This window comes from Ranitomeya variabilis, chromosome 2, assembly GCF_051348905.1.
Source record: "Ranitomeya variabilis isolate aRanVar5 chromosome 2, aRanVar5.hap1, whole genome shotgun sequence".
Taxonomy (NCBI): Eukaryota; Metazoa; Chordata; class Amphibia; order Anura; family Dendrobatidae; genus Ranitomeya; species Ranitomeya variabilis.
This window is the reverse complement of record NC_135233.1, coordinates 180693131-180719394: the sequence shown is the minus strand read 5'-3', so window position 1 is coordinate 180719394 and position 26264 is coordinate 180693131. Positions and strand designations below refer to the sequence as shown.

The following is a 26264-nucleotide window of genomic DNA, read 5'->3' as shown; positions in this document are numbered from 1 at the left end:
GATGAAAATGAAAAGCAAAGATGAAGGACTTCAGCTAGAAACGTCACTAGTGAGTCAGTGTATTACCTATACACTGACACTATACACTGTATATTATATACAAAGCTCCTGTGTATAATATATCACTGGCAGTGGTGATCACTGTATTACCTGTACACCGACACCTTATACAGATCTCCTGTGTATAATGTCACGAGTGATCACTGTATTATCTTTACACTGACAGTAAATACAGAGTTCCTGTATACAATGGCACTTAGCATTGTGATTTTTTTAAATTAATGATCAGTATTGTAGTATACAAGTAGCAAAAGGTGTACACTCCCTGACAGAAGTTATGTCGCTTATCCATGTTATGTAAATAAAAGCTTATAACCTGACGTTAAATTCATCCTTTGGTTGTATAAATTATTCTTTTGAAAGTTGAAACCCTCCAAAATGTGGTTTAGGTTATGAAAAAAATTGGCATCAATGCAGAAATATTGATCAGTTATGGACACAGAATGGTCAGATTTTAGCAAGACAAAAGTTTTGTCGCCTGGTCATATAATGCACCCAATCCTAGTTTACATCCTCACGTGTGCTCAGTAAATGATCGGTTAATTAGTGTGTGTGTATAAAAAGAAACCCAGCACCCCAGACCTTCACTTGAACTGCAACTTAGGCTCTGACAACATGCCAAAAATCCACCCTGCGACCAAAGCCTGGATTATCAAGAGACCAGATCCACTGCAGAGGTGGCGGGCACCTTTAATGTTTCTCAGCGTCAAGTACAAAGAATAAAAAAAAGATTTGAAGAGACTGGAGATGTGTTTGATAAGCCCAGGTCCGGCAGACCCCGCAAGACAACTGCTCAGGAGGAATGTTTTTTGGTTAGAAAATCCAAAGCAAGCCCCTCTTCCAATGCAGCAGAGCTCCAACAGGCCTGGTCACTTCAAGTCCCTGTGTCAACTAGAACAGTTTGTATGATTCTGTCTCGAAATGGCCTCCATGGTCGTATCAGTGCCCAGAAGCCAGCACTAAACAAAAGGCAAATAAAAAACCGTGTGACATTTGCAAAGCCCCACAGCCTGCTAAACAGATGGACGCTGGAAAAGTGTCAGAAGGTGGATTTCTCTGATGAATCTTCAGTAGAATTACAGCACAGCAGCCGCAAATACTGCAGGAGACCTACTGGAGCCGGTATGGCTCCAAAATACACCCAGAAAACAGTTAAATTTGGTGGTGGAAAGATCATGGTCTGGGGTTACATTCAGTATGGGGGTGTGCAAAACGTTTGCAAGGTGGAAAGCAATATCAATAGCCTAAAATATCAAGAAGTATTAGCTACCTCTTATATTCCAAATAATAAAAGGGGTCAAATTCTGCAGCAGGATGGTGCTCCATCTCATACATCCATCTCTACAACAAAGTTCCTCCAGGCAAAAAAGATCAAGGTGCTCAAGGACTGGCCAGCCCAGTCACCAGACATGAACATCATTGAGCATGTTTGGGGTAGGATGAAAGAGGAAGCTTGGAAGACAAAACCAAAGAATCTGGGTGATCTCTGGGAGGCATGTAAGACTGCATTCTTTGCTATTCCTGATGACTTCATTAATAAATTGTATGAATCATTGTTGAACCACATGGATGCAGTCCTTCAAGCTCATGGAAGTCCCACAAAATATTAAATATGACTCTAATAGCACCACAACTTCATTCACCAATGTTAAGCAACATATATTTGTATTTTAAGTTAATTATTTGTTTGAATATCACATTACTTTCTGTGGGCGTCAAAACTTTTGTCTTGCCAAAATTTGACCATTCTGTGTCCATTAACTGATCAATATTTCTGCATTGATGACAATTTGTTTTCTTAACCTAAACCACATTTCGGAGGGTTTCAGCTTTCAAAAGAATAATTTATACAACCAATGGATGAATTTAACGTCAGGTTATAAGCTTTTATTCACATAACATGGATAAGCGACATAACTCCTGTCAGGGAGTGTATGGTGGCATCATTGGTCTTTGTATAGAGTGTAGTTTCATGTAGAGGTAATGGTGATATTATAATATGTGTTCACTGTGTAGTGGTGATAGTACTAGGCACTGTGTAGACGTATTGTTGTATGTATGTTTGTCAGTATGCTCCATTATGGCACCATATCTAAGCAGTAAGCTTGGTTCTGGTACTGTATCAATGTAGTAATCTAGATTATGGTACAGTATGTATGTCGTAATCTCGGTTCTGCTCCAGTTTCTATGTAGCAGGCTTGGTTCCATGTAGTAGACTTATTAAGCTCGGTTCTGCTCCCTTATGTCTGTAGTAAGCTCGGTTCTGCTCCCATATCTCTGTAGTAAGCTTGGTTCTGCTCCCATATCTCTATAGTAAGCTCTGTTCTGCTCCCATTTCTCTGTAGTAAGCTCTGTTCTGCTCACATATCTCTGTAGTAAGCTCTGCTCTGTTCCCATATCTCTGTAGTAAGCTTGGTTCTGCTCCCATATCTCCGGAGTAAGCTCGGTTCTGCTCCCATATCTCTGTAGTAAGCTCTGTTCTGCTCACATATCTCTGTAGTAAGCTCCGTTCTGTTCCCATATCTCTGGAGTAAGCTCGATTCTGCTACCATATCTCTGGAGTAAGCTCTGTTCTGCTCACATATCTCTGTAGTAAGCTCTGTTCTGCTCACATATCTCTGTAGTAAGCTCCGTTCTGTTCCCATATCTCTGGAGTAAGCTCGATTCTGCTACCATATCTCTGGAGTAAGCTCTGTTCTGCTCACATATCTCTGTAGTAAGCTCCGTTCTGCTCACATATCTCTGTAGTAAGCTCCGTTCTGTTCCCATATCTCTGGAGTAAGCTCGATTCTGCTCCCATATCTCTGTAGTAAGCTCGGTTCTGCTACCATATCTATGCAGCAAGCTCCGTTCTGTTCCCATATCTGTGTACCAGCCTGTTTTTAAAGCCTATTATCTCTGCTACTTTAATGCAGTGGCCAGATATAAGCAGGGAAAAGGAGGGCCACCGCCTTGTGATTGCCCCCCAGGCTGAAAAGTGCCAGCCAGCCCCTGCGTAAGACGAAGATGGGATACAAGCCAGAAGTCAAGGTTGGTCGGGGAACGAGGTATCAGAGACGGAAAACAAGTAGCGTGGTTCAGAGATCAGGCTGAGTCATACACTGTAAGAAAACCACTAGACTAACACTACGTCAGAGATATGGAATGGGTCTCACACAAATATGGGAAGTCAAAGGCAGAAGGATCACCAGGGTATACGGGTCATCTGCTCTAGCCTGGAAGCATGAACTATCACTGATGCTGGCCAGTAGACTGCAGAGGACTTAAGCCAAGCCAGCTCCAAAACGAGGCCGAGGGGATTAACCCCCGCATGACCAGTCCAGAGAGAGCATAGCAGAAAGAAATCTCTGAACTGGATCATGACATTACCCCCTTCTCAATGGGGTGCCACAGGACCCCCAGGCTTTCCTGGACAATGAGCGTAAAAAGCCCGGACCAACCGATCCGCATGGACCGAACGCGCTGGCATCCACGACCGGTCCTCAGGACCGTAACCTTTCCAATGGACCAAGTACTGAAGTGAACAGTGGAGCATGCGAGAATCCACCACCTGTTCCACCTCATACTCAGTCTGACTATCCACCACAACAGGCGGCGGGTGTGAGGGAGACTCATCTGAGGAAGGCACTGACGGATTCAAAAGCGCCCTATGGAACACATTGGGGATCCACAACGACTGAGGCAAGCTCAGGCGAAAGGCCACAGGATTAACCATCTCTAAAATTTAATAAGGGCCAATAAACTTGGGACCCAACTTGGCAAAGGGAATCCTCAAGCTTATATTCTTGGTGGATAACCATACCTTATCCCCCACCTGGTAAGCCACCCCACAGAACGTCGTTTATCCACAAAAACTATATACTTGCCCTGAGCCTCCCCAATGTTTCCCTGAACCTCCCTCCAGACCTCCCCCAACCGCAGAAAGGCAGAATCAGCCCCTGGACACCTCGAATGCAGCCGGGAAAACTCACCAAAGTGAGGGTGAAACCCATAGTTGCCGTATGAATGGGGAAGTACTAGTGGACTGATTGACATGATTATTGAACGAAAATTCCACCATGGTTACCGCAGACCACCAATCATCCAGTCTAGCCATGGTAAGACACCGTATTATCTGCTCCAAAGACTGATTGGTCCTTTCAGCCTGACCATTGGTCTCAGGATGGCAGGCCGATGGTCGGACTGATACCCAGCCTTTTACAAAAAGCCCTCCAGAATTTTGCAACAAATTGCACCCCTCTCTCAGACACCACACTGACAGGCATACCATGCAATCGGACCACATGCTCAATGAATAGTTTTGATAGAGTCTCAGCATTAGGAAGGCCCGCCAACGGTACAAAATGCGCCTGTTTACTGAACCTATTAACTACCGAAATCACGGTTTTGACATTAGAGGGGGAACATCGACGATAAAAATCCATGGACAGATGAGTCCGCGGTCTATCTGGAATTGGCAGTGGCACCAATTCCCCGGCTGGACACGGGGGGGTTTTGCAGGGGCACAGGTTTCACAGAGGGACACAAACCCAGTGACATCAGAAGCCAACGAGGGCCACCAAAACAGCCTAGTGATGGCTTTATGCATGCCAGAGATTCCAGAATGCCCACTCAGAGCCGAGTCATGGAACTCCTGAAGCACTCTTAAAGGGAACTTGCCACCCCCAAAATCGAAGGTGAGCTAAGCATTCTGTAATTCTGTAGATAAGCCCCTGATGTATCCTGAAAGATGAGAAAAAGAGGTTAGATTATACTAACCTGGGCGGGAGGTCCGATCCAATGGGCATCGTGGTCAGGTCCAGCACCTCCCATCTTCATAGGATGACGTCCTCTTCTTGTCTTCACACTGCGGCTCCGGTGCAGGTGTACTTTGTACTGCAGTGCGCAGGCGCCGGACCTCTCTGACCTTCCCCGGCGCCTGCACACTGCAGTACTATGCTCTGCCCTCAACAGGGCAGACAAAGTACGCCTGCGCCGGAGCAAGAAGACAAGAAGAGGACATCATCGTAAGAAGATGGGAGGCCCCGGACCGGACCGTGACGCCCATCAGACCGGACTTCAGCGGAACCGCCCCTGGGTGAGTATAATCTAACCTCTTTTTCTCATCTTTCAGGATACATCGGGGGCTTATTAACAAGCTCCTGATGCCGGTGGGCTTAGCTCATCTTCGATTTTGGGGGTGACATGTTCCCTTTAACCAATATTGAACAGACCCAAAGAGCATATTATCAGGTATGGATGAAGGAGCAAGAGAATGGGCCTCACGAATCTCTCATTCCAATGCCAAGGACACCGCAGCCACCCCCACTCCGCGCTGAAGAAATGAGGAAGTAGGTTCAAGAGGTGATAATGTATCTAGGCTAAGAGACAAAGCATCAGCCTTCACATTCTTGGACCATGGTCTGAAAGTAATAGAAAACTGAAATTGGGGAAAAAAAAAGTGACCACCTTGCCTATCTCGGAGTTAATCGTTTGGCGGACTCGATGTAAGACAGGTTTTTGTGATCCGTAATGACAGTGATACAATGGACAGCCCCCTCCAAAGAATGCCTCCATTCTTTAAACGCCAATTTAATGGCCAATAGTTCCCGGTTACCCACATCATAGTTCCTCTCAGCAGAGGAAAATTTTCTCGAAAAAAAGGCACAGGTCTTAAGTTAGTCAACGTGGTGGGCCCCTGAGACAACACAGCCTCCACTTCCACCTCCGAGGCATCCACCTCTACGACAATTGGTTTAGACAAATCAGGTTGAACCAATACAGGGGCAGTCATGAAACAGTTCTTCAAGAAAGAAAATGCCACCACAGCTGGAGCTGACCAGTTCTTGAGATCAATCCATGTAGTACAAAAAAGAAAGGGGCTGACAGCACTCACTCAAAGGGGTGCCCGTTCCATGTCCAGGGAACCGTCCTGGATCCTCCAAATAGTGCAGAAGTAGATGAACATCGCTCCAACTGGGTGTATTGGTATCAAAAGCTGTTTATTTCACCATAAAACAGCTGTTTTATGGCGAAATAAATGGCTTTTGATACCAATACACCCGGTTGGAGCGCTGTTCATCTACTTCTGCATAGTTCTTGAGATCAGCCTCCTTATGAGTTAAATTAGTGAGGGGTTTGACCACCTGAGAAAACCCGATAATGAATTTTCTATAATTATTAGCAAAACCCAGAAAACACGGAAGACCCTTGAGATCTCAGGGTTGCACCCAATCTACACTAGCCTGTACCTTCCTAGGGTCCATGCGAAACCCCTCAGCAGACAGAATGACACCAAGGATGGACAATTCTTGAGCAAAAAATGAACACTTCTCCAGTTTAGCAAATAGTGAGTTCTCCCTAAGCCTCTGAAGAACCGCCCGGAGGTGGCTCATGTGACTCTGTTTGTCAGAAGAATATATGAGGATATCATCCAAATAAACTACCATGAAATGCCCAATAAAATCAGAGAAAACATGATTCATGAAATTCTGGAACATTGCTGGAGCGTTAGTCAGACCAAAGGGCATAACTAAATTCTCAAACATACCCTCAGAGTTGAGAAATGCAGTTTTCCACTCATCCGCCTCATGCATACAGATGAGATTGTATGCTCCTCTGAGGTCCCACTTAAAGAACCACCTGGCCCCCGACAATTGATTGTACAAATCGGGTATAAGTGGGAGGGGATAAGTGTTTCTTATAGTGATTTCATTCAGTTCTCGAAAATCGAGGCATGGGCATAAACCACCATCCTTTTTCTTCACAAAAAAGAACCCCGCTGCCACAGGATAGACAGATGGCCAAATGCGCCCTTTACGGAGGCTTTCAGAGATATACTCCTTCATAGTGGTCTGTTCAGGGCCGGAAGGTTGTACTGATGGGCTTTGGGCAATTTGGCACCGGGGACAAGATTAACAGCACAATTGAATGGGCGGTGTGGTGGTAAAACCTCAGCCTCCATTTCAGAGAACACATCCTCAAAGTCCTTCAGGTACTCCGGAATACCCTCCTGACTGACGGATGACAAGTACAGTAGTGAGGCAATTTTTACTACAATTAGGACCCCATTTAACAATGTCCCGAGATTTCCAGTTTATCACAGGATTATGTAATTGTAACCAGGGGAACCCCAACACCAGTCCCACAGGCAGATTGTCCATAATAAAATATGAGATACGTTCCTGGTGTAGGGAACTCACTTTAAGAAGAAACTCCTCTGAAACAAATTTGATGACGTTCTTAGCCAGAGGTGTTTTGTCAATGGCAACAATATGAATAGGAGTCTCCAGCCTAGCTGTCCCTAACTTACACTGGAACACCAGTCAGAGTCAATAAATTTCATGGACGACCCGCAATCCACAAAGGCAGAAGTGGGCGCGGAGCCACTCCCACAACAAAGTTCCATTTCCAACAAAATTTTTGAAACTGTAGAATATGGTACTTAAGAGATTGGGTGACTTCCATGACAATCACCCAGACTCAGCTGCTTGGTAGCCTGTGGGCAGGAGGGGCAGTCCCTTTTCCAATGTCCGGGATCTCTGCAGTAAAAACACAACTTTCCTACACGTCGCCATCTCCTCTCCTCCTCCTCAAGGTTGGCGGCCCCCACATCCATAGGTTCAGATGGAGGCAAAACAACAAGACCAGCAGAAAGTAACGGAACCTCTCGCTGCGTAACACCTCTCACCCGCAGCCTCCGATCCATATGGATAGCCTGAGTCATAGCTTCCTCCAATGAGCTGGGAGGAGGATGGAGAGCCACAGTGTCCTTCAGGTAATCCGACAGTCAACTCCTGAACTGACATCTTAGCGTGGAGTCTTCCCAGGACACCTCAGTGGACCATCGACGGAACTCAGAGCTGTAACACTCGGCTGAGTGCTTTCCCTGAACCAGACCCATAATAGTGTCCTCTGCTAACCTGACACTGTCCGGTTCATCATAGATAAGTCCTAGGGCCTCAAAGAACCTATCTACTGACATCCGTTCAGGGGCAGTAGGAGGCAGCGAGCAAGCCCAAGATTGGGGACCCTCCCTAAGTAAGGAGATAATAATCCCTACGCGCTGAGTCTCATTCCCAGATGATCGGCGTCTAAGAGAAAACAATAATTTACAACCTTCTCTGAACGTACAAAATTTATCTTTTTGCCAGAAAAGGTGTCAGGAAGCTTGAGAGTGTAGAACAACATCTACTGAATCACCAGGTCGACTAGCATAGCAGAAAACAAAGTCCGAAATGGATCATGACAATAAGTACTTTCATGACATATCACCTGTGTTATTGCAGCAAACTGTTGCTCCCATTCTTTTCTGGCCTCTTGTAGCTGATTCTCCCACGCAGATTGCATGGCTTGAATCCGCAGTTCATTTTCAGCAAACAATCGACGAAGTTCTTCTTGGATTCACAAACAGCACAAAAGCACAATAATCAGGTTCCCAGAGGTTTTAACATTCAGAAAACATGACATTAAAAGACTAAACTGCATTACAGAAACCATACTTTACAGAGAACCGATGTCACACATTTGCACCTTACTTGTTTCTTGCTCCACCTTCTTCCCTGAGCTCCCCTGTCCTGCCAGTCGGGATAATAATTTTTTGTTTTCTGCTTTCAGCTCCTTAAGAAGGCGCTCTGTGGGACTTGCATTAATAACAGCTCTATTCTTAATTTTCTTTGCTCTATTGGAAGTAAATAACATTAACTTTGATATATTGTAAAGTGATGATATGGGACTTCCCATTCATATTTTCAGACCCTGTAACAAAACTAAGCAATACCTTTCAGCATATCTGAGTGTAGACAAAGTCTCTTCATAACATATATCAGCTGGACTCAGTGCAGCAACCTATACAGGAGAAATATATGTGATACAAGGCCCAGTGCTACAAAACTCACTCATGTTCTGAATATTTAAGTCTCCTTAGATCGACGTTATTGGATAGTCAAGCACTTTTGCAATTTACTGCTTATTAAAATTTGCAGCCGTTCTTGAGATAGTTACACATTTTTCTTGTTTACAGTTCGTTGCCTTGCAGACCGACAACTGATGCTGTCTTGCAGTAATCATGTTCTGCTGTCTAGCAGCAAAGGTCGGTCAAAAAGGCAAGCAGCTGTAAATAAAAGTTTCATATCTCAAGAACAGCTGAGATTTATAAGAAGCAGTAAATTGAAAAAAATTGTATTTACAGCACTACCAACAACACCCATTTATGAAAATCAGAATAACCTTTTAATAGTGTAACTCCTGTGGGGAGAGACTGGTGCACTGAGACTGATAGGAGTAGGCAGTATCTTTCAGTAAGAGATATTAGCCCTTGCCTAGGTGCATTGCCTTGGCTGGAAGAGGAGGAGTAGCAGCAGAGGATGAGACTGATCGGCTGAGTAAGCTAGAGAAGAAGGGAGGAGGGGTCAGTACTAGTGATGAGCGAGTGTACTCGTTGCTCGGGTGATCTCCGAGTATTTGTTAGTGTTCAGGAGATTTCATCGCCTCAGCTGAATGATTTACAGCTATTAGCCAGGCTGAGTAGATGTGGGGGTTGCCTGGTTGCTAGGGAATCCTCACATGTAATCAAGCAGGCTAGTAGCTGTAAATCATTCAGCTGAGGCGATGAAAACTAAATCTCCGAACACTAACAAATGCTCGGAGATCACCCGAGCAACGAGTACACTCGCTCATCACTAGTCAGTACCAGAGAACATGAGGTCTGTCAGCCGTTATTGAGAGGAGACAGCAGTGGTCTAGAAGGAGAGCACAGTGTGAGGACTGATAGTTCTGCAGCTCTATCTGAGAAGACAGTGAGCCTTAGGCTATGTGCCCACGTTGCGGATTAGCCTCTGGAATTTTTTGTGCGGATTCTTCTTGGCAGAATACGTAGGTGCAGATTTGATGTGTTTTTTATGCGGATTTTGTGCTGATTTGCTGCGGATTTCTTGCGTTTTTTACCCCTGTAGATTTCTATAATGGAATGGGTACAAAAACGCTGCAGATCAGCACAAAAGAAGTGACATGTTACTTCTTTTAATCCGCAGTGTTTCCGCGCTGAATTTTCCACACCATTAGCACAGCATTTTTTTTTCATTGATTTACATTGTACTGTAAATCACTTGCGGATCTGCAGCGTTTCTGCACGGTAAAAAACGCGGATCCTCAACGTGTGCACATAGCCTTATGGTTCAACACACCTGGATTTATAATAGGACCTGCTGTGAAGGAGATCTTGTTGCTATGGAATTACATGCACCAACGAACTCTTCTAACATTGAACTTTGTTGCTTCCCATTGCCGGATCCATTTATAGTTTAAGCAGTACTGGTTAGGAGTGTGCTCATTGCAATTTAAAGGGGAATATCATCCCTAACATTCAGGGTAACTGCAAAGCCTTATATTGTTTGTGTACTTGTAGATTATATAATCCTATTTGTTTTATTATTACTTGCTATTCTCCTCACCAAATTCACCATTTACCCACTTCATAAATAAACCAGTTAATTGTTCCAACCTCATCTCTTGTGAGTGTGTAGGGAGTTTGGACAGAGGATTCCTGAGTCGATGCCTGGTAGAAGAGGAAGACCATTCTGCATCCGACTACAGCTCCCAGCAAAATTCGGGTGGAGGCAGTGCGCCATATTGAGTTAAGAACTACCAAACACTCTACCCACAGAGGCGGCTTAAAGGGATGTTACAATAGAATTTCTATGCACAATTAACAAAAAATATTTTTTAGCATTGACTCTAGGGTGTTACTTTTTTTTTGTTTGCAGCTCTCCTCCAGGAGACAAAAGTCCAATATAATACATGATTCATAAAGCTTGGAAATATCACTTAGGTTATCAGCTATACTAGTGATCCTCTTAAAAAGAACGTCCAACCGCAAGGAGAATCTGTAGCTCGCAAGCAGTGTCGAACTGGAGAACACAGGGCCCATGAGAGAACATCATTTTGGGGGCCCACTATGCATTTACTATAGAAGCAAGAAAGGATAAAGACTGCAACAAAAAGGAGGACAATTCTGTGTACATTAAGATAAAGCATGTGAAACTAAGTATCAGTGATTTTTTTCATATTTCTTATCACTATACATTGGATTTGATGCACTACGTTGGACCAACATGGAATCTGGTTGGTTAATAAAATAATCAAAGGGGGATGTGTAGGATAGTGATTTTGCTTGATTGCTTTTAAATAAACTATTTTTCTTCTTTTATAACACTTTATTATAGAATTAGTACTGGAGGTATCTAACAAACACTATTAAATTATGATTGCTGGGGTTTAGTGTCAGCCAGCATCCGGGTTGCCACTAGGAATTAAACGCTTTTGGCCATCAGACGTACTATTCCATCCATGTGACCTGGGACTTAATTCCCATGGACAGAACAGTACATCCAATGCAATCAGCCACACTCCCGGGTGAAGCGCGGCTGATCGCGGCCGGGTGTCAGCTGATTCTTACAGTGACACCCTGCACTAAGTGCCAGGAGCGGTCACGGACTGACATGATTGCAGCGTTCCGGAGCAGGCAGAGTGGCTGACAGCCCCTCTACCTTTGGATCGGAGACCCCAGGGCATGACGCAGGGTCCCGATCGCTCCCATGGTAACTCGATGTTCTCCTGATTCTCAGACACAAAACACCTAAGATATGTCTCCAGATTCTGGTTAACCCGCTTAGTCTGCCCATTAGACTGAGGGTGAAATGCAGGAGAAAATGACAAATGGGTGCCCAGATGGGTGCAAAATGCTCTCCAGAGCTTGGAAACAAACTGTTTTCCTTGGTCAGTCGGAATCCCATGTAATCTTACAATTTCAATTATGAAAATTTGCTCTAAGGACTTGGCGTTCGGCAATGCTAGTAAAGCGATAAAATGAGACATCTTACTGAATCTATCTACCACCACTAGAATTACAGTATTCCCCGCTGACACAGGTAGATCCGTCCAAGGTCTATCCGGGAATCTCCAATGGTTGGTCAGCCCCAGATGGACGAGTATGAGAGGTCTTAAAATGTGCACAGACACTGCAGGCAGCTACATATTCCTAGATATCCTGATGAACACCTGGTCATCAAAAATGCCAAGTAAGAAGATCAGTGGTGACTTTATTACCAGGATGTCCAGCCACGACCGAATCGTGATGTTCACTAAGGACTCTTAGCCAAAGATTAACAGGAACAAATAGTTTATCAAGGGGACAGGCAGAAGGGGCATCCCCCTGAGCATCAACAACCTCTCTTTCCAGAATGGAGCACATAGACACTGTAACCACCCCTTTTTGAAGAATAGGTACCAGTTCACAATTATTTCCTCTCCAAGAAAACAACGAGATAAGGCATCTGCCTTAATGTTTTTGTTCCCTGGCCTATATGTGACAAAAAAAGTTAAACATGGTAAAGAACAATGCCCACCTTGCCTGTCAAGGCATTAGGCGTTTTGCCAATTCCAAATATACCAGGTTCTTATGACTGATGTCATAATTTTTCTCAGCAGATGACAGTTTTTTTGAAAAATAAGTACATAGTCGCCATTTAGCAGGAGACGCATCCTGCGACAACACAGCCTCCACTCCCACCTCAGACGCATCAACCTCAAATATAAAAGCATGAGAGACATCAGTCTGTATGAGGATTGGCGCATATGAAAAACAACTTTTCAAAGTATCAAATGCCTCCCTGGCAGGACCAGACCCCTTGGAGAAGTCTGTCCCCTTCCTAGTCATATCCGTCAGAGGTTTGGCTACTACCAAAAAGTTTTTCATGAACTTACGGTAGTAGTTGGCGAAACCTAAAAGCTTTGGAGCACCTTCAAATCCCCAGGATGATCCCATCCAATTCCGCCCGAACTTTCGCCGGATCCATGGGAAAAATGGTGGATGACAACCAGAGGCGTAGGTAGGGTTTCAGCTTGGGGGGGGGGGGTGAAAAATCTAAGTGGGCCCTTGACCAGGTAATCCTGACTACAGCTACATGGTGCACCCTAATTGTGAGTACAGGGGAACATCAGCAGATGATCACACTGTAATTGAAAATAAATGTATATACAAAAATCAACACTGATATTAATATATTAAGACCATATAGAGGTAGATGCCAGTCCTACAGACCATAGAAGAGATCACAGTACAGTTACAGATGGTGACTTACAGCTGATGTTCTTTCTTATGGAGTCATTCACTTTTCACGTCTTTTCCATCTGGCCCAGACCGACATGGCAACTTCTCCAGCCACGACTCGTCTGCAGAGATTTACAACAATAACACATCTGATTTCTCACATTTCCAGCACCGTCCATATCTATGCCCAGCCTGTACAAACTACTCATTCTGTTGATATTCCAATGCTGAGCCACTGGTGCTATATGTGTCCTACAGCACCTGTGGTAGAATAATGACTCCTCTTACAGCCACCACTGTGCTCCTTACATAGTAATAATGATACCGTTGTGCTCTCTAAATAGTAAAATTCCCCCTAAAAATAGTAATGCCCTGTGCTAGAGCCCTCCACATTTTGTCCCTAAAAAGTAATAATACCCCATATGCAACTTTGATGGTCACAATACTCTGAGTGCCTCTATAACAATAATGCTTAAGTGCTCACTTAACATTTAATAATGTCCCCAAAGTTCCCCCCATGTACAGCTCCACTATACACAGTATGGTGGGCAACAGCTTCCCTATACACTGTATAATGCCCCTACAGCTCCCCTATACACAGTATACTGATTCCACAACTTCCCTATACACCGTATGATGTCCCCACAGCTCCCCTATACACAGTATAATACCCCCCACAGCTCCTCTATTTACAGTATAATGGGCTAACAGCTCCCTTATGCATAGCATAATGCTTTCATAGCTCCCCTATATACAGTATGGTGAGCCCACAGCTCCCGTACATACAGTATGATTTCCCCCACAGTTGCCCTGTACACAGTATACACAGCTCCCTTATACACAGTATAATGCAGCCACAGCTCCCCTATACACATTATGGCAGGCCCACAGCTCCCTTATACACAGTATGATGGGTCTGCAGCTCCCATACACTCGGTATGATGTCCAGCAGAGTTCCCCTACACATAGAATGATGTCCCCACTGCTCCCCAAAACACAGTATAATAGTTAATAGGGTTCTGACACCATGCAGCGCCCACACTGAGAGGAGGAAATTAACTTTACTCCTCCCAGCAGCCTCCCTCTTGCAGTGATAGGGGTGGTGCCGGCACTGTTTCAGTCACTGCCCTGTATATAGAGAGCGACATCTGAAACTGCATCCCTGACCCTGACTGACAGCCTGCTCAGCAGCCTCTACCATCCAGTAGCTACGCTACTGGTGCCCTACAGACAATAATGCTTCTTAAGTGCCCACTTGACATTTAATAATGTCTCCTGAGTACCCCCATGTACAGTAACAATCGCCCCAGTATCACAGATTTGAGCAGGCGGTCATGTGATGACTCTTTCGGCTTCTATCAATTCTCTTCTATTGAGAGAAGCCAAACGTTTATAGTCGAGACATGCACATAGCAAACATGTGGTCACATGACCGCCTGATAACGCCAGTGATATTGGGGGCTCATGACAGCAGGCGCTCCTTGTCATGACTTGGCAGTCTGCAGTCACATAAAGTGACTGCAGACATTTATTCCAAGCCGTAATTAATTTTATAATAATAAATTGCTTATTATTAAATTATTAAAGCACCACTCCAGCAGGGTTTTTTTCACCGTTGGAGTGGTGCTTTAAGCACAAGTCCCCTTCCGTGGTCATATACTCATTCTCTGGTGTATTCACCGTTTTTATGGCACAGCTCCAGTCCCGCGGCACAAACTTATGAGTGCAGCTTCTGACTTGCCAGAAGTTAGATGCTACATCACAACTGCTCAATGTAAGTCTATGAAAGACAGAAAGAGGGGAGAGCAAGGAGAGAAAGAGGTCAGAATGAGGCTCCAATAGACTCACATTTATTAGTGACATCTGTGCTGCTCCATGAAACACTGGAGCAGCGGACAGGTCACAAACTGCAGCAAACGGACTGGAGCAGTGGCAAAAACATATGAAAATGCCGGAAGGTATCAGACAGTCGGTAGAGGTATTGGATTTTAAGGTGCCACTCCAGCTGTGAAATAAAAAAAATGCTGGAGTGGTGCTTTAAAGGGAATCTGGCACGTATATGACCTATTAATATGGGCATACAGGTGATAGAAATGTTACACTAGTCCTTCCTGTATGCCTCATATTAATGGTCTTATTGTGGAGAAATGTTATATTCTTTCCTCATGCTAATGATTTTTTTCCAGGCTCCTGGGCGTGCGGTCCCTGGAAGAAATCCCTACCTCCTGTCCTCAGAAGAATACTACCCCACTCTCATGCACGTCAGTTATGGCGCTGGAATCCCACGTCTGCACCCTGTGAGTCACCACAATTTGTACCTCTTCCTCCCTTCTATGGGCACTGCATACAAGGATTTTCTGCGCAGGCGAGTCACTCTGACGTCAGGTGTGCACGCCAATAAGGTGCTCTTCCCACTTCCTCTCTGCATAGTCATCGCTAGGAACCATGGCTAGGGGGTACCCTGACGAAAGACGGACCGAAATGCTCGTTGGGGCGGGCACACACTCCCCTGGTCCACTACCTCTTGCTGCGCACTCTGCACTTTACAGTGAGTATAAAAGATACAAATATATTATGGTGTGGTGTCTCAAATAGGGACATGGCCCAGTGATGAGTCACAAGTTATGAGCTTGTGACAGATATTTGGTGGAGGGCAGTGCTAATAATGGGGAAAAGAAACGGGGTTATTATTATAATAGACAATTTTGGTAGGGTAATTGGATATTGGTGGGGATACACAGGGGGGTGTTGTGCCTTATGGTATAAGTGTTTTTTCATAGTTGCATTGGAAACACACCTGTCAATTTCTTTTTATTGTTTCTAATAAAGATCATATAAAATTTTAATTGCACTAGTACATCGTTTGTTCCCTAGTGGAATTTGGTTGTATGTAATAGAGTGCATATAATCTCCTAACAAAAGAGTATAATAATCAGCCCCCCAGTGCCCTGTCGCCCACACCCACCTCAGCCCTCACAATACCCTTAAACTCTCACATTCACATCCCCAGTGCACGGTCACCCCTCCCCCACAATATCTCTATCTTCTCAAACTCACCCCCCAGTGCCCTGTCCCCTCTCCCCCACTTTAACCTCACAATACCCCATCCTCTTACATTCACCCCCCAGTGCCCTGTCCCCCCTCCCCCACTTCAACCCCACAATACCCCCATCCTCTCACATTCACCCCCCCTGTGACAATGACATGCCTTCATTTAATCAATCTAATACATTCTATCCCCACTTACTGATGAAGTTTCCAGGCAGTGAAACAGGACCAGGAAATGTCTCAGTAAAATACAAGGTGGGCACTAGGACCCAGCGTGCCTGAGCCAATCCGAGAGTGCAGGAGTGAAGTATACTGTAACCGGGTAGAAGCTCCTAAGGTCAGTAAAGCCTGCACGGTACACTGCAGGAGGGAGACTCTGGAACTGGCCACTGTGCTAGCAGCATGCAGAATCTCTGTCAGACAGGAGCCGACATTTTGCTGCTGTCCTCCTGTGCTGTGTTCAGCCTCATTAAAGAATTGGCAGTGACTCCTGGTGGGCGCCTTCTTGTGACGAGGTCCGGGGCGATGGTCCCCTCTGCCCCCTGTAGCTACGCTACTGATGACAACACATATCCTAAGAAAGGGATCTCCTCAACAATAACATACACTTCTCAGATTTGACATATAATTTATTGTCTCTGAGTATATGTAAGACCTGCCTGACATGTACCTGATGTGACTCAAGGTCAGGTGAATAAATTAATATGTCATCCACATAGATAACCACAAATCTGCCTACCTGGTGACTAAAGACTTCATTTACAAAGTGCTGAAAGACGGTGGGCGCGTTTTCAACCCAAAAGGCATCAGCAGGTTCTCATAGTGTCCCTCAGACGTATTGAATGCTGTTTTCCACTCATCCCCCACTTTAATGCAAATGAGATTATACGCCCCCTGAGATCCAGTTTTGAAAACCACTCCTACAATCTGATTAAAGAGCTCCAGGATGAGAAGGAGTGGATATGGATCCCGGACCATGATCTGATTGAGTTTGTGGAAATCTAGGCATGAGCGTAACCCCACATCTTTTTTCTTTACAAAAAAGAACCCCGTGGTAATGGGGGATGAGGAAGGTCTGAAATGACGCTTTGCCAAACTGCCAAACTTTCTGCGATATAGTTATTGATGGCCTGCCTTTCTGGACCAGAGATATTATACAGTCTGTTCCTAGGCAGCTTGGCACCAGGTACTAGATTAATGGTGCAATCATTTGGACAATGGGGAAGGAGTTTTCGGCACTCCTGCTTCGAGAACACATCCACAAAATCAGACAGGTATTTCGGCAAAGACTAGGTATCCACCGTAGCAAGCCGGGTACCCAAGCAGTGTCCTTGACAATACTCACTCCATTTTACCATTTCCTGAGTCTGCCAGTCTACTACAGGATTATGCAGAGCGAGCCAAGGAAGTTCAAGAACCACAGGTGAGGGCAGACCCTCTAGCACATAACAGTCAGTCACCTCAGAGTGCATGGCCCCTACCTGAAGATGTAAACCTCAGGTGACTTGAGTAAAATATCCCTTTCAAGGGGTGGAGTCCATGGTGATTATGGATATGGGTCTAGACAGTGTATGTGGATTGAGACCTCGGACCTGGACGAACCTGGACGAACCTATCGTCGATCAAGTTAAACCCCGCCCACTGTCTAGAAATGCAGACACCTCTACCTTAATTTCACCCAAGTGAATTTCTGCTGGCACAAAAAAATGTGTCCTACCCACGGAGGTGATGAGTACACCGAGGTTGCTAACCTCCCCACAACCCGAGATTCCTAGTTTTCCTGATGGCTGTTTACTGCGAGATCGGGAGGGGCATGTGCTCACGAAATGGTACTTTTTACCACAGTAACAACACACTCCCCCTTTTTTGCTGAATAACAGACAGTTCTCCAGAGTGATTTGCCACACCCACCTTCAGGGGTTCCTCAGATAACGCAGTCTCGATCTCCCTTGGCCCCCAACCTCCCGCACCTTGGGGTGTTTCCCTATGTCTCTGGTGAAGACAGCGATCAACCCGGATCGCCAGAGACATGACCACCTCAAGGGAGATTGGAGTCTCATACAGGTCTAAATCATCCTTCACCCTTACTGTAAGCCCTTCACAGAACAGGCTACAGAGTGCAAGATCATTCCACTTAGTGTCCGTGGCTCACCTCCAAAACCCAAAGCAATACTCACCTGCCGACCAGTCTCTTTGCTGAAATTGGATCAGTGTGGACTCAGCCAAGGAGATGGGGTCGGGGTCATCGTATAAAAGGCCCAGCACCCGAAAAAATTCCTCCACCGTGTGAAGCAACTGGCAGGCAGATGGGAGAGAAAAAACCCATGCTTGGGGTCTCCCTGAAGCAGCGATATTATTATCCCCACATGTTGCTCCTCTGTACCTGAGGAAGCAGGACGTAACCTAAAGTACAGTTTACATGTCTCCCTGAAAACAGCAAACTTGTCCCCAGAGAACCTGTCAGGGAAAGTGATCTTAGGCTCCACTATGGTTTGCCTGGGAGACGTGATTCCTACATCAGATGTATTAGGGGGCTTCAAAACTACTGTGCGTAAATCTGCCACCTTCTGTCATGTCGGACGCTATTCACACTAGGGCGTCCGACAGACAGCGGTAATTCCACATTCGTCCACTATACGCTCAGTGGCGCCGGCTAGACTTTATCCAGGCTGTCCGGGGTTAATATAGCTGGTAATCGGGTTGGAGGCTGGGTCACGCCTGTGGCCTCTAAATAGTCATTCTGGACTTCGGGCGTCGCCGATTATAGCTTGTGTCTTGTGCCTGGTGATCTCGGTCTGGAGTGGTGGTCTAGGAGAAGAAATATCATATCTGGTGGTGTATTATCCTTTGTCATATTTCTCCTTCCTATATTTGTATTTGTTTTGCCCAGTGCACATTATAGTGTTTTCCTGTGAGTCTGTGGCGTGGTGCGTTTTTAGTTTTCCCTGTCTGTGCTTTCTGTAGGGGTTGGTGTGTGGTCTAATCACTGGGTGGCGGGTGGAGGTTTCAGCACAGGACTGAAACAGGAGTCAGGGTCAGGCCTGGCGGCCCAGACAAGCACACCATCAGTGTAAATTCTGGGAGAGGGACAGACAGGGTTTTCCCTAGTCTGAGGGATATCGCAGGGGCCCGGGTAATCAGCTGTAGTCTACCCAGTACCCGCATGACACCTTCAGACTGAGCTGCTACAGATGGCCCGTCAGAGCAGTAATAGGATTCATAGTGCATCAGAAAATGGTTACGGTCAGAGCTAATGTCACGACTCAGTTGTCGGGTGACTCAGGAGCAGAGGCTCCTTCCCTGTCCCTAACACTAGGGGGCACCCTAGCTCGCCTTATTCCCCGGGATATTTCTGAAGGTGAAGATGAATGGGCCACCACCCTTGCCTTATCTTCTGAGTTAGCCCTCAGTCTGTTCTCTTCCCCCACCCAGGGAAGAGGGGTGCTACTGTGCACCGCAGTACACCAACCTGACAAACAAGGCAACACAAACAAGGGTAAACTAAAAACACCAGGCATGCAAAATATTCACTCACATATAACAGAGGAATGCACCTGGGAGTGGAGCATGGAAATAAAAGTAGAGGAGGGAAGGGAATTACCACACTTACAAACCATGCAACAGTCACAGATAACTCCTCCAAAACTTCTTCTCATATGAACACCTCTCCTAAGCCATGCAGCAAATGCTAGCTTTGACGTGGGTTTGAATCAGGACCAGATTATAAAGGAGATGAGAGTGGCTAACTGAGCTCAGGTGAGAGCTCAGAGTTTCCAATATGGCTGATTAAGCCCTGTTCTGCCAAAAGAAATAAACATTATTAAAAAGAAGAAGTGCTTCTTCTCAGTGCAGGAGTAAGAGCAATCAGACGCTGCAGTCTTCTAGCTCCTCTCTGTTGTGATAACCCTGTGACACTCCTTTTCCATAACAGTCAATACATGATGGGCATGCAATTTACTCGTGTATAAGACATTTTGTGTAAAAGTGAGCTACCATTTTTAAAGGGAACCTGTCACCCCCAAAATCGATGGTGAGGTAAGCCCACCATCATCAGGGGCTTATCTACAGCATTCTGTAATGCTGTTGATAAGCCCCCGATGTATCCTGAAAGATGAGAAAAAGAGGTTAGATTATACTCAGCCAGGGGCGGTCACGCTCCAATGGGCGTCGCAGGTCCATTCCGGCGCCTCCTATCTTCATTCCATGACGTCCTCTCCTGGTCTTCACGCTGGGGTTCCGGCGCAGGTGTACTTTGTCTGCCCTGTTGAGGGCAGAGCAAAGTACTGCAGTGCACAGGCGCCGGAAAGGTCAGAGAGGCCTGGCGCCTGCGCACTGCAGTACTTTGCTCTGCCCTCAACAGGGCAAAGTACGCCTGCGCCGGAGCCGCGGCGTGAAGACCAGGAGAGGACTTCATGGAATGAAGATAGGAGGCACCGGAACGGACCTGTGACACCCATCGAAGCGGGACCGCCCCTGGGTGAGTATAATCTAACCTCTTTTTCTCATCTTTCAGGTGTTGTGAATTTGCTTTTTGCTCCCTCTAGTGGTTACTAGTTTTTTGACTCTGGTTTTTCTGTCTTTCCTTTTATCCGCACCTGGGTCGTTAGTTAGGGGTGTTGCTATATAAGCTCCCTGGACCTTCAGTTCAATGCCTGGCAACGTAGTTATCAGAGCTAGTCTGCTGTGCTCTTGTCTACTGATCCTGGTTCCAGTTATATCAGCTAAGTCTGCCTTTTGCTTTTTGCTATTTGTTTTGGTTTTGTATTTTTGTCCAGCTTGTTCCAAATCTATATCCTGACCTTTGCTGGAAGCTCTAGGGGGCTGGTGTTCTCCCCCCGGACCGTTAGACGGTTCGGGGGTTCTTGAATTTCCAGTGTGGATTTTGATAGGGTTTTTGTTGACCATATAAGTTACCTTTCTTTATTCTGCTATCAGTAAGCGGGCCTCTCTGTGCTAAACCTGGTTCATTTCTGTGTTTGTCATTTCCTCTTACCTCACCGTCATTATTTGTGGGGGGCTTCTATCCAGCTTTGGGGTCCCCTTCTCTGGAGGCAAGAAAGGTCTTTGTTTTCCTCTACTAGGGGTAGCTAGATTCTCCGGCTGGCGCGTGTCATCTAGAATCAACGTAGGAATGATCCCCGGCTACTTCTAGTGTTGGCGTTAGGAGTAGATATATGGTCAACCCAGTTACCACTGCCCTATGAGCTGGATTTTTGTATTCTGCAGACTTCCACGTTCCTCTGAGACCCTCGCCATTGGGGTCATAACAGTTTGCCAGGCCAGTATTAAATGTTTAATGCATTGCAGAAGAGGGATTATAAGAAAGAAGATTCTGAGTTTTTTTTTTCTCCTTCCCCTTTACCTCAGAGTGGCTATGCTTGCTGCAGACATGAATGTCCAGACCTTGATTACAAGTGTGGACCAGCTGGCTACTCGTGTGCAGGGCATACAAGACTATGTTATCAGAAATCCTAGGTCAGAACCTAAAATACCGATTCCTGAACTGTTTTCCGGAGACAGGTTTAAGTTTAGGAATTTCGTGAATAATTGTAAATTGTTTTTGTCCCTGAGACCCTGTTCATCAGGAGATTCTGCTCAGCAAGTAAAGATTGTTATTTCGTTCTTACGGGGCGACCCTCAGGATTGGGCTTTTTCGCTGGCGCCAGGAGATCCGGCATTGGCTGATCTTGATGCGTTTTTTCTGGCGCTCGGTTTACTTTATGAGGAACCCAATCTTGAGATTCAGGCAGAAAAGGCCTTGCTGTCTATGTCTCAGGGGCAGGACGAGGCTGAAGTGTATTGCCAAAAATTTCGGAAATGGTCCGTGCTGACACATTGGAACGAGTGTGCACTGGCCGCTAATTTTAGAAATGGCCTTTCTGAAGCCATTAAGAATGTTATGGTGGGTTTTCCCATTCCCACAGGTCTGAATGATACTATGGCACTGGCTATTCAAATTGACCGGCGGTTGCGGGAGCGCAAAACCGCAAATTCCCTCATGGTGTTGTCTGAACAGACACCTAATTCGGTGCAATGTGATAGAAAAACCGCAAATTCCCTCATGGTGTTGTCTGAACAGACACCTGATTTAATGCAATGTGATAGAATCCTGACTAGAAATGAGCGGAAAATTCATAGACGCCGGAATGGCTTGTGCTACTACTGTGGTGATTCTACACATGTTATCTCAGCATGCTCTAAACGTATAGCTAAGGTTGTTAGTCCTGTCACCGTTGGTAATTTGCAACCTAAATTTATTCTGTCTGTAACTTTGATTTGCTCACTGTCATCTTATCCTGTCATGGCGTTTGTAGATTCAGGTGCTGCCCTGAGTCTCATGGATCTCTCATTTGCTAAGCGCTGTGGATTTACTCTTGAACCATTAGAAAATCCTATTCCTCTTAGGGGTATTGATGCTACACCATTGGCAGCAAATAAACCGCAGTATTGGACTCAGGTTACCATGTGCATGACTCCTGAACACCGCGAGGTGATACGTTTCCTGGTTTTACATAAAATGCATGATTTGGTCGTTTTAGGGCTGCCATGGTTACAGACCCATAATCCAGTCCTGGACTGGAAGGCTATGTCAGTCTCAAGTTGGGGCTGTCGTGGTATTCATGAGGATTCCCTGCCTGTGTCTATTGCTTCTTCTACGCCTTCGGAAGTTCCGGAGTATTTGTCTGATTATCAGGATGTCTTCAGTGAGTCTGAGTCCAGTGCACTGCCTCCTCATAGGGACTGTGACTGTGCTATAGATTTGATCCCAGGCAGTAAATTTCCTAAGGGAAGACTGTTTAATCTGTCGGTACCTGAACATACCGCTATGCGTTCATATATCAAGGAGTCTCTGGAAAAAGGACATATTCGTCCGTCTTCTTCCCCTCTTGGTGCGGGATTCTTTTTTGTGGCAAAAAAGGACGGATCTTTGAGACCTTGTATTGATTATCGGCTTTTAAATAAGATCACTGTCAAATTTCAGTATCCTTTACCGCTGTTGTCTGACTTGTTTGCCCGGATTAAGGGTGCCAAGTGGTTCACCAAGATAGACCTTCGTGGTGCGTACAACCTTGTGCGCATTAAGCAAGGTGATGAATGGAAAACCGCATTCAATACGCCCGAAGGTCATTTTGAGTACTTGGTGATGCCTTTTGGGCTCTCCAATGCGCCTTCAGTTTTTCAGTCCTTTATGCATGACATTTTCCGGAAGTATCTGGATAAATTTTTGATTGTTTATCTGGATGATATTTTGGTTTTTTCTGATAATTGGGATTCGCATGTGGAGCAGGTCAGGTTGGTCTTTAAAATTTTGCGTGAAAATTCTTTGTTTGTCAAGGGCTCAAAGTGTCTCTTTGGTGTACAGAAGGTTCCCTTTTTGGGGTTCATTTTTTCCCCTTCTGCTGTGGAGATGGACCCAGTCAAGGTCCGAGCTATTCTTGATTGGACTCAGCCCTCGTCAGTTAAGAGTCTTCAGAAGTTCTTGGGCTTCGCTAACTTCTACCGTCGTTTTATCGCTAATTTTTCTAGCATTGTGAAACCTTTGACGGATATGACCAAGAAGGGCTCCGATGTAGCTAACTGGGCTCCTGCTGCCGTGGAGGCTTTCCAGGAGTTGAAACGCCGGTTTACTTCGGCGCCTGTTTTGTGCCAGCCTGACGTCTCACTTCCCTTTCAGGTTGAGGTGGATGCTTCGGAGATTGGGGCAGGGGCCGTTTTGTCGCAGAGAGGCCCTGGTTGCTCTGTTATGAAACCTTGTGCCTTTTTCTCTAGGAAGTTTTCGCCTGCCGAGCGAAATTATGATGTGGGCAATCGGGAGTTGTTGGCCATGAAATGGGCATTTGAGGAGTGGCGTCATTGGCTCGAGGGTGCTAAGCATCGTGTGGTGGTCTTGACTGATCACAAAAATCTGATGTATCTCGAGTCTGCTAAACGCCTTAATCCGAGACAGGCCCGCTGGTCATTGTTTTTCTCCCGCTTTGATTTTGTTGTCTCGTATTTACCAGGTTCAAAGAATGTGAAGGCCGATGCTCTTTCTAGGAGCTTTGTGCCTGATGCTCCTGGAGTCGCTGATCCTGTTGGTATTCTTAAAGATGGAGTTATCTTGTCAGCTATTTCTCCGGATCTGCGACGTGTGTTGCAGAGATTTCAGGCTGATAGGCCTGAGTCTTGTCCACCTGACAGACTGTTTGTTCCGGATAAGTGGACCAGCAGAGTCATTTCCGAGGTTCATTCCTCGGTGTTGGCAGGTCACCCGGGAATTTTTGGCACCAGAGATCTGGTGGCCAGGTCCTTTTGGTGGCCTTCCTTGTCAAGAGATGTGCGGTCATTTGTGCAGTCCTGTGGGACTTGTGCTCGAGCTAAGCCTTGCTGTTCTCGTGCCAGCGGTTTGCTCTTGCCCTTGCCTGTCCCGAAGAGACCTTGGACACATATCTCCATGGATTTCATTTCTGATCTTCCGCTATCTCAGGGCATGTCCGTTATCTGGGTGATATGTGATCGCTTCTCCAAGATGGTCCATTTGGTTCCTTTGCCTAAGCTGCCTTCCTCTTCCGATCTGGTTCCTGTGTTTTTCCAGAACGTGGTTCGTTTGCACGGCATCCCTGAGAATATTGTGTCAGACAGAGGATCCCAGTTCGTTTCCAGGTTCTGGCTATCCTTTTGTAGTAGGATGGGCATTGATTTGTCGTTTTCGTCTGCTTTCCATCCTCAGACTAATGGACAGACGGAGCGAACCAATCAGACTTTGGAGGCTTATTTGAGGTGTTTTGTCTCTGCTGATCAGGACGATTGGGTGACATTCTTGCCGTTGGCTGAGTTTGCCCTTAATAATCGGGCTAGTTCCGCCACCTTGGTTTCGCCTTTTTTCTGCAACTCTGGTTTCCATCCTCGCTTTTCTTCGGGTCATGTGGAGCCTTCTGACTGTCCTGGGGTGGATTCTGTGGTGGATAGGTTGCAGCAGATCTGGAATCATGTGGTGGACAACTTGAAGTTGTCACAGGAGAAGGCTCAGCGCTTTGCCAACCGCCGCCGCGGTGTGGGTCCCCGACTACGCGTTGGGGATTTGGTGTGGCTTTCTTCCCGCTTTGTTCCTATGAAGGTCTCCTCTCCCAAATTTAAACCTCGTTTTATTGGGCCTTACAAGATATTGGAAATCCTTAATCCTGTATCTTTTCGTCTGGATCTTCCTGTGTTTTTTGCTATTCACAATGTATTTCATAGGTCCTTGTTGCGGCGGTACATTGTGCCTGTAGTTCCTTCTGCTGAGCCTCCTGCTCCGGTGTTGGTTGAGGGCGAGTTGGAGTACGTGGTGGAGAAGATCTTGGATTCTCGCCTCTCCAGGCGGAGGCTTCAGTACCTGGTCAAGTGGAAGGGCTATGGTCAGGAGGATAATTCCTGGGTGGTCGCCTCTGATGTTCATGCGGCCGATTTAGTTCGTGCCTTTCATGCCGCTCATCCTGATCGCCCTGGTGGTCGTGGTGAGGGTTCGGTGACCCCTCACTAAGGGGGGGGTACTGTTGTGAATTTGCTTTTTGCTCCCTCTAGTGGTTACTAGTTTTTTGACTCTGGTTTTTCTGTCTTTCCTTTTATCCGCACCTGGGTCGTTAGTTAGGGGTGTTGCTATATAAGCTCCCTGGACCTTCAGTTCAATGCCTGGCAACGTAGTTATCAGAGCTAGTCTGCTGTGCTCTTGTCTACTGATCCTGGTTCCAGTTATATCAGCTAAGTCTGCCTTTTGCTTTTTGCTATTTGTTTTGGTTTTGTATTTTTGTCCAGCTTGTTCCAAATCTATATCCTGACCTTTGCTGGAAGCTCTAGGGGGCTGGTGTTCTCCCCCCGGACCGTTAGACGGTTCGGGGGTTCTTGAATTTCCAGTGTGGATTTTGATAGGGTTTTTGTTGACCATATAAGTTACCTTTCTTTATTCTGCTATCAGTAAGCGGGCCTCTCTGTGCTAAACCTGGTTCATTTCTGTGTTCGTCATTTCCTCTTACCTCACCGTCATTATTTGTGGGGGGCTTCTATCCAGCTTTGGGGTCCCCTTCTCTGGAGGCAAGAAAGGTCTTTGTTT

General features: G+C 45.9%; 1 protein-coding gene across 1 annotated transcript in view; it reads right to left on the bottom strand.

Moving 5' to 3' along the window:
- LOC143803688 (kinesin-like protein KIF28) overlaps window positions 1-26264 on the bottom strand; it is a 257314-nt gene that overhangs the window by 62346 nt on the left and 168704 nt on the right. Inside the window, exons 8-10 of the mRNA XM_077281467.1 lie at window positions 8819-8886; window positions 8577-8719; window positions 8314-8435 (exon numbers count right to left, since the gene is read on the bottom strand). Coding sequence (XP_077137582.1) covers window positions 8314-8435; window positions 8577-8719; window positions 8819-8886 — 333 coding nt within the window. The remainder of the gene's footprint in view (window positions 1-8313; window positions 8436-8576; window positions 8720-8818; window positions 8887-26264) is intronic.